Source organism: Symphodus melops, assembly GCF_947650265.1.
Source record: "Symphodus melops genome assembly, chromosome: 6".
Classification (NCBI taxonomy): Eukaryota; Metazoa; Chordata; class Actinopteri; order Labriformes; family Labridae; genus Symphodus; species Symphodus melops.
In genome coordinates this window covers 22,771,148-22,783,430 of record NC_136696.1, presented here as the reverse complement: position 1 = coordinate 22,783,430, position 12,283 = coordinate 22,771,148, and the positions used below count along the sequence as shown (strand labels likewise).

The window sequence follows — 12,283 nt, the reverse complement described above, 5'->3', positions numbered from 1 at the left end:
TTAAGAAGCAGGCAAGATCTTTCATGATACAGTACTTCCTTAAAGCTCAGGAGTCGTATCCCTGTCAGCTGTACTTCGTCTTACAGTATATTTGTATTGAGTTTCATCTGCCTGAATGTAACCTTAGATAGGGAGGAAGGAGATTTGAGACCTCTGAAACCAGATCTTTGGAGGCCTACAGGACAGCAGAACGGCTAAGTTTAGAGCTTTTTCCCTCTATTTTTATTGATTGACGATTGATTTGACAGCGGAATCTGAAGATACTGCACCTTCATCATGAAGTTCAGCTTCTTATTAAATAAGATGTATCCTCACATCACAGGACGAGCTTCTATGCAGAGATGAAATTTACACTTGGAAACAACATTGATCAGCAAAAAGCACACTGACTTTTAATTCTCTTTCAAAAAATGTTTTTAATTGTAACAGATTGTTCTGATTAATTTAAAGAAAAATCAATGTTATCCATCTAAAATTCTAATGATCAGGGACAATTATTGGCTAAAATGTAAATCATAAGAAAGCAATTAACTGTATCACTCTATGGGGTAAAATCCGAATCATGCAGGCAACATTTAAGTGATAATAATGGTAAAAATGGTTGTGGATGAGTTAACCATTAAATAAATAAATTAACAACCTAAAAATGATTTATGTACAAGTTTTAGTGTTAGAGATTTCTGTGTGTTCAGTACTGTTTGGGGACTATTTGGGGTTGCATTATCTAAGTCGGTAGGAACTTGCGTTGGGAACCAGCGTGGCGCCAGCTCAAGCCCCGGTGCGGACCAAAATATAGAAGTTGTTCTGGTAGCTGGAGACTACCACTTCAAAAGTACTGCTGAGGTTCCCTTGAGCAAGGCACTGAACCCCCAGCAGCTCTGTCGCGCTGCCTGCGTTGCAGTGTGTAGTAGCCCCACTCTAACATCTCTCCACTAATGCATGTCCACAGATCCTGTTAGTGAATGTGTGTATTACAGGCCTATTTGTGGGATGTCTCTCAATAACAGGGTGTAAACCAGAATTTCCCTCAGGGATGAATAAAGTGTGCAACATAAAATAAAAACTTACTTCCCTATGCTATAAAGGGAAAAACATACCTGTTTTTTCTTGTCTCAGTTATAGAATGCAAGAGTTATTTTAATGTACTTTGATTACCACGTGACACAAGTTAATCCAGCAATTTAACAAAACACCAAAACACACAACATCTACTTACCTGATGCAGTGTGAAAGACGCATCATGTTAAAGGCTTCATGCAACATAAGGTGTAGTAAAGGAGGTCTTTGAAGGCTGGAATAATCTTCCACCTATTAGCCGTTAAAACAGATGACTTCACGGATTGACAGACTGCCCCCCTCCCACCTTTAGCCTCCCTCCCCCTTCTCTCACAGATTCATCCCCTCACAATGCTTCTTAGGACTTATGGTCAGCTTAAGATCGCTCACTTCCTCTCATCTTAATTAGACTTGGCTCCTGCCCAGGAGTCCACCGTCGAGCTTTGGCGGCTTCAGACGCTGCATCCACTTTGTGAGCAGTTATCTAATGGACCCTCATCTCTCGGCATCCCTGCTCATTCCTGCTCGGCTGGCGTGGATGCGTTTCAGCGATGTGTGGCTTGCTAGAGAACGGGGAAATCAGATCTCCTTTTTTGTGTTTATAGTCTTGTAAAATGCAGGCGGTCGATGCAGCTGGAAGTCGGCTTCTCAGGGAGCACTGTGTGAGTGTGTTTGTGTGTGTGTTTATGAGAGTGTGCTTCAGCTTATGCCCATTTAAATTGGCGAGCAGGGGTTAAAAACAGTTCACCTCTAATCTCATTAGTCAAATGGGATCAGGCTGTCTGAGAGAAGCCAGCATTCTCTCGTAGAAAAACAACTAATGTTGTCTTGAAGCTCACTTCAAATGCAACTCTCATAATCATTTCTATAAATGTAATGTATAAAAACCAAATGATTTGTACACCTTTTTAATTAAAAAAGACATCCATTCTGTTTTCATTCTTGTTGGTTTAAATAATTTGTGATTACAGATTAAAATACATTTAGAGCAAAATGTATGTATTGGGGGTGGCGCCGATAGCGCAGCGGCAGCGCGCGCACCATGTTGCGAGGCTTTGCTCCTCGCGCGGGCGGCCCGGGTTCGCGTCCGGCCTGTGGCCACTTTCCCGCATGTCTCTCCCCACTCTCTCCCTGTTTCCGACTCTATCCACTGTCCTATCAATAAAGGCAAAAAGGCCAAAAATAAACCTTTAAAAAAAAAAAAAAAATGTATGTATTGAGAATAGGTGCAAGTAATACGAGGGAAAATACCATTTTAACACATGGTTATACACTTTTTAGATCAGTCACAGTACTAATAGCTGCATTGTTGTGTAGCATGTAACTGAATCTATTCTGTTATTGAGTAACGTTCCTTTGATGATTTATCATCTAACAGATTGTACTGTAGCTCCGCTGTTCATGCACCCATCTACTTCACACCCTATCTCTCTTTCTGCATCATATCCCATCTCCCCCTTTCCCTTTCCAAGCCCGGCGCTGTCTCTGCCTGTGAAGGCTGTTTGGTCATGAGCTTGGGAGACGGCTGAGGATTTCTGCCTCTTAAAAGGAAGTTTTTTTTTTCTCAACAATGTAACTTTTGCTGCCTTGCGAAAGTGCTCAAGATGGATTAAGCCGAGTGTTTGTAATATACCTGCTTTTTGTAAACGTAACAAAGAGTGTGGTCTTTCTACCTGCTTTTTGTAAAGGGTCTTGAGATAACACTCACTTTACATGACATTACTGCTCTGAGCAAAAATAACTTGCACAGATTTTAACAGTAGTCGTAAAGTCATGTTGGGGCTGAACTGACTGCCAGTTGTTTTCTTCCACGAATTCAGCAAATTGCACTCAACAACAACATGTAAACACCAGTGTTCATGCATTCAAAGCAGATTATGATTAACAGCAACCTAGCTACTACACTGTGATAATCATAGTGCAATTTAGGACATTCTGACATGGCCATCCCTCAACACCACTCTGTTTCTGTTATTGCTCATAGAACGTCCTTGTCAGAACAAATTTATAACATTCACTATGAGACAGCCTGAATCACAAAGCTTAAATAGACATTGAGGATCAGTTTTTCTTTCCTTCTATGGTTAAAGTGGTTAGTGTTTTCCTGACCTCCTGGCCTCTCTCTGGAAGGATATTTTCATTAGATTTAAAATGTGCTTCTAGTACTGGCATAGGGATGTTATTTGATGAGACGGTTTCTACCGCATGTTTCTCTAAAAAGACACAAAAATATAAATAACATGTAACTGTTTTACCTTTGACTGAATCGAGGCCTTGGGCTGCACTTGGGTTCATCGATAATTGAAATTTATTTAAAAACACATCAGAAATGAGAAACTCAGATAGGATAACTGATGAGCAAGGAGTATTTGATCAAGCCCTGTTAGATTCCTACTGATTACAAAGTTGTGTGATTCAATGAAATACAGTATGTGAGATGTTCTTGTTTTGAATACAACAGAAAGAATACGGCCTGTAGACCCGTATGTTGGGAGAAATAAGGCTTTGGCACCAGATGTCAGGAAAACCGAAGGTACAGAAAAACGTTGAACAGCCTGAGCACTGCTTACCTAATATCACTGGCGCTTTGTGTTTCATTGCTACTGTTCCCAGAGTTTAACTTTGAAAGATTGTTATATTTTTTGGATGCATTAAATGTTCTGATTGTGTGTCTACTTGGATTCATTGTTCTCTGTGAGGTGTCTGTGTAGCAATATTGAAAAACAATCCCTCAAGATGTGCGCGGATGTCTTTATTTAATCCCTAACTTGAAGGATTAAGATCATTCTGTAATCTTTGTCCAACTTTCTGTCTGTTTTTCCCCTACAGCCATCCGTTTTGGTCGGATGCCCCAGTCAGAAAAGCTCAAGCTGAAAGCGGAGATGGTGACGGGGGACAGGGAGGTGGAAGACCCTCAGCTAGCCGACCAGAAGACGCTGGCTCGGCAGATTTATGAGGCCTACCTCAAGAACTTCAACATGAACAAGGCCAAGGCTCGAACCATCCTCACTGGCAAAACCAGCACTCCTGTAAGTTCATTAGAGCAGGGGGTCAGTGAGATATTGTTTGTTAATGGATGCTGTGTTTGAGGTTGTTCAGAATTTCCTCACAGGTCAAGGTCATGATGTCTTGCAACTTTTAATTTATGCTTTCCCCTTTGGAGTAATTTCATCTTATTCTTAGCACATTCAAAGTTTGCAATCAAGCTAATGTCTCAATATGACCTGGTAGCCAGTACCTCAGAGAGTATGTGCTGCCAGCCAATGAGATAAATAACTTTCTCAATCAGTATTGCGAGCCAACTCGCAAGTTCGACAAGGAGACATCTGATTGCAGCGAAATAGTAAAAGGAGCTAGTGTTTGAACACATCACCTCTCTCTTTGCTGCCTTTTTCCTTCCATGCCTAAACTCTTTAATTCCCAAATTCGCCAAAAATAATACCTTGCAGCCCGTTATGTCTTTAATTTTCCCTTCACCAGATAAAAGTTAGGAGTAAAAGAATGCAGCCTCGAGTTGTTGTGAATTCCAGGGGTGGATTTGTGTATGTGTGAAATAGGTCAACAGGTCGGTTTGGGTGGACATTCATGTTCAAATACAGACATTCCCCCCGCTGCTTATAGACTTCAAAGCTTCAGATGGATGAGTGTGCTTTTATACTACACGGGGAGTCTGTGGGATCTGTAGCCATTGACAAGAAGGCAGCAAGAAATGCATGTTTGATCATCTTTTCAAGGTGGCATATGACTTTTATGCAATACAGAAGTTGACTTTGAAGCCCAGACTCTACTCTGTTTGAACGCTCACATGTTGCTTACCTTTGATCTGGTTATTAGAATTAGAAGAATATTGGTTATTAAAGATAATTTTTGTAATGCTAAATTCTAATATCTAATCTAGTCTAATATATTTCAGTTACAATAGATCACACCAATAAAAAGGTCCTCAACTGATTTGGATAGAGTCGTAAGATCCTCGTCAGATATGACTCATCAGTCTCAATGTCTGGGTAGATACTAAGCCATAACAGTGTTAATTACATGCCAGTTTTATAATCTGACTTGACTGGTTGTGTTTTGCTTTTAGGTATTTCAGAAAACAAGCAGCTTAATAAATGTTAAGTTGTTGCAATTGCTCTGAGCTCCAGTGTGCTCAAGATTTTGTAACAAAAGTGTTGGATTGATTTCTAGACATTATAAGTACTTAATCAGGGACTGTAGCTAAAAATTGAGTTTATATTCTATACATATATATACACACACACACACGCACTTTAATAATCCATGAGGGGGAAATTTGGGTTCACACTCTGTTTCTGTTACTGTAGAGACATGCTTCTCACACACACAGGCCTGAATCACACACGGACGATGCATTAATGAAGAGATGTCAAAGTTTTCTTTTCCAGCAGATCATAATGTTAGTTTTATGTGTTGTACCTAATAAAGTAGACGTTTTTTCGATTTAAGCATGGCTAGAGCATATAACAGAGAGTGAGCAGTTAACATAATTCTCGCTGATTTCAGATGTGAACACTTAGCTCAAGATACTATTGCAGCCCATCATTACAGAGCAGCTAGCACTGCTGTACACACGCTTGTTAGCTAACTGATGCCCTCTTGGCCAGTTAAAATGTTAGCATGCTAAATTTTAATAGAGTTAACACTGTAAACAGTATTCTTGCTATGTGCTGACATGAGCACTTAGCTGAAAGTATTAGTGGAGCACAACTTCACAGAGCAGCTGGCAAGGCTGTTCCTATAGCCTCCTTCAATAGCCAATGTTTTTTTAGTCTATCTTGCTGTTTCCGTCAAAAAGCTTTTAAGCACACAAGGCATCATAATAAGCCCACTGTTGGTGCTGTTAGCATAGCCCTTTGCTACGTTTGAGTACAGCAGTATTATTTCTTGAACTAAATGACTTCTAAGCCACTTTGAGCACCTATAAGGGTGAAGCTGAGGGGTTTAGAGAAGATAATGTGGTTGTGGGAATCTTAGGAAACAATGGCTGTGGGCTTTGTGACTTTATCTACCTCATGTAAGTAGGTCTAACTCCTCTGTGGTTAGCTGACGTTAGCATTTGGCCACCTTTTACTTTGAAAACAAACTGCAGGCCTATCTGCTGTTTACATTTAATGTAGTAGTGCAATATGTCTCTGCGGTTGTTTAAAACCATCTGACACTGGGTTACATTTTATTGACAAAATTTAGTAGCTATATCATATATCACATAAATAGTATAAGAAGATTTCAGGAGCTCATTGTCTGTTTTTGACAGTTACATTCGTATTTGTGTAGCCGTAGGCTTAGTATGTCTTTGTGGAAATATGCCGTGTCAATAAGGGCTCCAGGCCTAGACTCCTGTTCAGTTAAATATTATAGGTAAACAACAGTCACTACAGTGTTTCATGTAGGGACGTTAGCTGATTCATCTTTTTCCGTATGTAGTTCAGTTTGTGTGTCAAATATTAAAAAGCGGACTGTAGTGACTGTGTTGTGTTACAACAGCAAATCCAAAAAACTTCAACTATCAGTTGTTGTTTTTTATAACAACAAATAACAATTAAAGGCTTTTTTGGTGAGAATTTATCAAAGTATGGCTCTTTGGCTGGCATGGCTCAGTCTGTTGCTGGTCCCTGGTTCTGTAATCTGTAAATTGGTCTGGCAGATGTGCCAGTTGAGTTCCTGAGCACTGCTGAGGTGCCCCTGAACAAGCCACCGAACTCCCTTCTCTCGCTCAGGAGCACTCGCTGTAGGCGGCCCCCTCTTTCTGACACCTCTCCATTAGTGCATGTCTGTAGGATTCTGTGCATGTGTGCGTATTTCAGCCTGTGTGTGTAGCATTTTTAATAACAGAGTGTAAAATTAAATTTCCCCTCGCTGGATTAATTTAGCATAATATCTTCTTTTTTTATAATATCTTCTTTTTCTTCTTCTTCTTAAATTCTGTTCTATCTTTTAAAGGTAGCCAGTGAATTGAAGCCAACGGGGTTGGGGTTATGTTTAGAAAAGAAGAAATATAAAGCTCGTAACTGTATGTCATTCTTTACTGTCCACAGCCTTTTGTCATCCATGACATGGACACCCTCCAGCTGGCGGAGCAGACCTTAGTGGCAAAGATGGTGGGCTCAGCGGGAGCACTGAAGGACAGGGAGGCAGAAGTTCGAATTTTCCACTGCTGCCAGTGCACATCGGTGGAAACGGTCACCGAGCTCACAGAGTTTGCTAAGTCTGTCCCTGGGTTCTCAAGCCTGGACCTCAATGATCAGGTGACTCTTTTGAAATATGGCGTGTATGAGGCCCTCTTCGCCATGCTTGCCTCAAGTATGAACAAGGATGGGCTACTTGTGGCGTACGGCTCAGGCTTCATTACCCGAGAATTCCTCAAGAGCCTGCGGCGGCCATTCAGCGACATGATGGAGCCCAAGTTCCAGTTTGCGATGAAGTTTAACGGGCTAGAGCTAGATGACAGTGACCTGGCCTTGTTTGTGGCTGCTATCATCTGTTGTGGAGGTGAGACTGAATGGAAAATGTAATCTTTATTTATGTTTTAATCTGTTATTTTACCTTATGGAATACAATATCTTATTATTGGGTCTTTGTAAATAGTTAAACAAAGAGTAAGGTCCTATATGTGCTTGTAGAGTATCAACATAACTTTTGTTATGATTGGGCCCATTACAAAGAAAAAGTAATTCATTGATTGATTGTTCTTTTTGTTCCTAAAGCACTTGCTCTCTATCACAAAATATATTCTTACATGTGACAGAAAAATAAAGTAAATAGTGGAGCTATTCTACTACTGTCTTTCTGTTACATATTCAAACATCAATTTTTTTGGTTTTAACTCAGGCACCTTCTTCTTCCTTTATTTTGTCTGTCCTTAGACCGACCAGGCCTGGTGAATGTGGCACACATCGAGCGCATGCAGGAGAGCATTGTGCAGGTGCTACAGCTCCACCTGTTGGCCAATCACCCGGACGACACTTTCCTTTTTCCCAAGCTGCTGCAGAAACTTGCCGACCTCCGGCAGCTGGTCACTGAGCATGCACAGCTGGTGCAGGAGATCAAAAAGACAGAGGACACCTCACTGCACCCGCTCCTCCAGGAGATCTACAGAGACATGTACTGAGGATTGTGGATGAATAACCAGGAAGGGAACCCAATAACTTAAAACCTTTTTTTCAGGGACAGAATAAAAGAGTCCATAAGTCATAAGCTAGGTTGAACCACTAACACACCCCCCCCCCCCCCCCCCCCCCACCCCCCCACCCAATGCAGCAAGAGTTAGCTTTTGTTTCCACTCCATTGTGTGGACTACATGTATGCAACAATGCTATGTACAGTTTCTTAATTAAGACCCTATCTAGATACCAGTATGTACAATCTCTGACCAAACTCTTGGATGAATGCTAATTGAAATATTCAAAGTGATCGCTGAGGCTATCTCCCTCCTGACTTCTTTACAACCCTCAAAAAAGACAGTAAACTTGAAGGTCACCACTCCAGCAATTTATTTGATCGATTTTTTTAACTGATGTCAACGAGAGAAGAGCCATATATCTTCACAGCTATAAACACCCAAATAACTTCCATGGCAGCAATACAACAGTAACAATGCAGTTTTCAAGCAAGGCAGCTCCTGTCGGATTGGCTGTCAAGAAGGGCTGGTGAAGGGTGCTCATGCACCAGCAATTCACCTTTTTTATAACCATAATAACCCTGAACATAATCATTTCTTTGTACTGTACTGTGAGTTTTCTAAGGCATCCTTAGTTTGTGATAATACTGGAAATAACCGTCTTCAAATTCAAGCCTTGATTTGGGTTATCAGCATGTAATACCACAGACTCTGTGGGGAAAAGTATTTTTACACTTCAGATAAAGGTAGCAAGATCGAAACTTTGTGAAGTTTTCCAAGACTGAAATGATCACAGCCACCTGTTCACTGCGTCCATGCACCGCAATGCAATTCTGAAGCACAAACACGCCTGCGATATCATAACGTGTCACTCTTTTTTATACCTGGACCTCTGTTAAATGCCTTTATCACAAAATACAAACTCAGATGTTTGGCACTCCATCCTGTTTTGCTTTTGCTTTACAAGAGCTAACCCACAGATAAAGTGCATTCCCACCTTCCTAGCAGATTTAGAGCGGCTTAACTAGAAATGAATTCACCTGCTTCCGAATTTCTTACTCAGTCGAGCCTTTTTCCTCCAAATTGATCTCAGTTTTTTCATTATGCCTTCCATTTTGTGCTTTGTGCAGAAGATTCAGGGTTCTTACATTTACATTTTAATATGATGGCAAAAGAAAAGCAGAACTATTTTTCCTTAATAAAGGAAAACCATGATGTCATGGGACTTTTTGATTAAGATAAGACTTTGAAAGTGAGACGATTTTCTCCATCAGAAAGTTGTCCATATGTGTGAAACGTGTTTCGTTTGCCTCTTTTCTCTCTCTCCCCTGAAATTCCATGTCAAGTTTGGGGACAATTTAAAAATGAAAAGGCAAAAAGCAGTTACAAGTCTGTGGCCACCTGCACTTTTTTTCATTCCAGGAAGTGAGTCGGACATGACCAGAGACTTTCTGGCACGTTTTTAGAGAACTGAATGGTTTTGATCATTTAGTCCTTTTTTATGATGATCATGCACGAGAAGAGGTCACTCCTGTACTTTGTGGTCGCACAGCCTTTTACAGAACGAATTGACAGGCTACACAGAAGACTTACAGTAAGGAAAGGATAATGAGTAAACACTGAGAGCATGAAATATATGTAAATCTTTCCTTCAATCCGCTAATGCAACCAAAATCCCAAATAATCAAGAAGTTATTTTATCCAACCACAAGACGTGGACCTTGTGTTTATAGTGACATCACATTGTAGAAAGAGAGTGCACTGTACATAGCTGAAATGATTGCTTGCTCCAACTTTTAACTTGAGAGGCATACAAGGTACTAATGATCAACTTTTGTATTCCTCTGTTCAGTTAATACTTTGAAATGTTTGACATTTTACACTTATTGTAGTTATATATACTGTATGTTCTTTATGCTTAAAATGCCACATAATTGTGTTTAAATTGAATTTGATCATATTTTTATACTAAAAATATATATGTGAGACTAAATCAGAGAAGTGTGTATTTGAAATGGCACTATGAAGAGTGCAGTGTACATAGGCGTAAGGGTAACAGGGCAACAAACTGGTTATTTGGATACCCGTCAATCTGAATCCCGTCGGGGACATTCCTTTTGGTAAAAGCTATATTTAGATAGAAATCCTCCGTCTGCATCTGTAGTATGCATTCAGTTCATTTCATCTGCTTCTATTTGTCAAGTTGAGCTCTTATCATAGTAACAGAAAGCATTTGTGAGCTGTGCATGGCTGGACTCGCTCACAACTTTGGGAAGTTGAAATTTTTTTTTTGACCTTTTTGACCTTTCAACATGGTCAAAACAACTTTAATCATTTGGAAGGTCAAACAACAGCCCAGCACTGATCATGTAATACTCTGTTCTCAGGTTGCACAGTAAAAAGACAAACACATCGGTAATATATGCACAGAATTCATAGACTTCGAGAAGTCCTCCGTGGTTGCCTCTTCTTTAACAAACCAACCTCTTTCTTCTTTCTTATCTTCACACATCACATCTCTGTTGCTGATTATATTGAGAAACTGAATGCACTCATAATTTTCAATGACATGCTACGCTTTTCACAGTAAAATGATGCAGTAATGAATATGCAGTATGTACTGTTTTATAATCCTGTTGGTTTTTTTTTTTTTTGGTCATGCATTTTGTCTCTCCTCACTCGCTGCTATGTTGTACTGACTCACCAAACATTTATGGTATGCCATAAGTAGATTACTGACTTTCAAGCTGCCTCTATTTACATATTATATCTTCTTACAGAATGTCAATCCCACATGCAGAATTGATTCAGCGCAGCTCAGTTTCCCTTACGGAGATGAACCGCAAAACAATCTGTGCCTTAGTGTGTGCCCATGCCATAAAACTCTAGAGATTCAGTTAAAAAAAAATAATACTTGACTTGTGTGCACACACACTTTTAGAAATGTTGAACTGATGGTGTCGTCAGCTGGAAGTAGATGTTGGTGACAGAACAGGGCCATGCTGTGATGATGATTTCGGAAACTATACTATGTACAGCAAGACATTGGCTTGTTATTGAAGCCTTTGTTTGCTGTACATAACTGAAGCTATGAAGGATTTTTTTAGATAAAGGACTGACAAACACATAAAGGATGAAACACAATTAGTGCCAGGCCCTCGAGGAGAAACCTTGTAAATGTGTGATGTCTGTTTTCCCCTAGGAGTATCTGTTTTGTGTTAACAAGGGACTTTTGAACTTGTATCAGGGAAATGTAGTCTTCCTTTGTTGAACTAGCTCAGGACATAGAAATATGTTGTTCCTCTCTCACGCTCTCACTCTGTCTTTTTTTGTCTCTCTTGAATGAGTTTATAGGGCCCTGCCTTACTGCACACAAACACCAACAGAAATACATATTATTTCATTAGTAATTTTTTTATTTCCCAAAACTGGCCGAAAATTTTAAACAGAGGGCAGCAGTCATAGAATTTAGGTATTACTTCTTTTTTTTTTTCCTTCTTGAATTTAATGGAGTTTGTTTTTGTGGCTGTCGTGACGTGTGAAGAGACATCAGAGTGTGTCTTCGGATGTGTTTAAGTGTACTGTGGCGTGGTAACAATACTGTAAATGTTTGATGAATGTATATCTAGACATTTAAACAATGGAACCAGTTGACATTGAATGGATTTGAAATAAAAGTATTTTGAAATCCTCCACCTTTCTCATTTGTTTGTTGAAATAAAAAAAAGACAATGCTGGAGTTCACATTGCTCATTTGTATTTTTGATGACATTTGCGGGGTTTTTTCAGCTCCTACTTCAGGTTTGTTTGCCATAGTATTAAAGTCTGCAAACAAAATACCTCCAGACATTAAAGAATTATTATCTTAAGATTGATACTCTTTGGAAGTTGGCCATCTTTTGTTCTAAAGTCAGGCCTGTAAAAAAAAAAAGTGTATTGCTTATGTGCAATTGCAGAAATTAATGAGTGCACTCTGGATTTAAATCCATTTTCGATGAACATTTGAAGGTATTTATAGAAGACACAACGGCTTTTTACATATAAATGTAATTAACCATTTGAGATCAAGATTTCTTTCATTTAGCTGAG

General features: G+C 39.7%; 1 protein-coding gene across 1 annotated transcript in view; it reads left to right on the top strand.

Annotated features, from left to right (window-relative positions):
* pparab (peroxisome proliferator-activated receptor alpha b) overlaps nt 1-8,305 on the top strand; it is a 31,852-nt gene extending 23,547 nt beyond the window's left edge. The window contains exons 5-7 of the mRNA XM_079345793.1: nt 3,886-4,085; nt 7,113-7,566; nt 7,941-8,305. Of these exons, the coding sequence (XP_079201919.1) occupies nt 3,886-4,085; nt 7,113-7,566; nt 7,941-8,185 (899 nt within the window). The 3' untranslated portion in view covers nt 8,186-8,305. The remainder of the gene's footprint in view (nt 1-3,885; nt 4,086-7,112; nt 7,567-7,940) is intronic.
* The last annotated feature ends 3,978 nt before the right edge of the window (nt 8,306-12,283 follow it).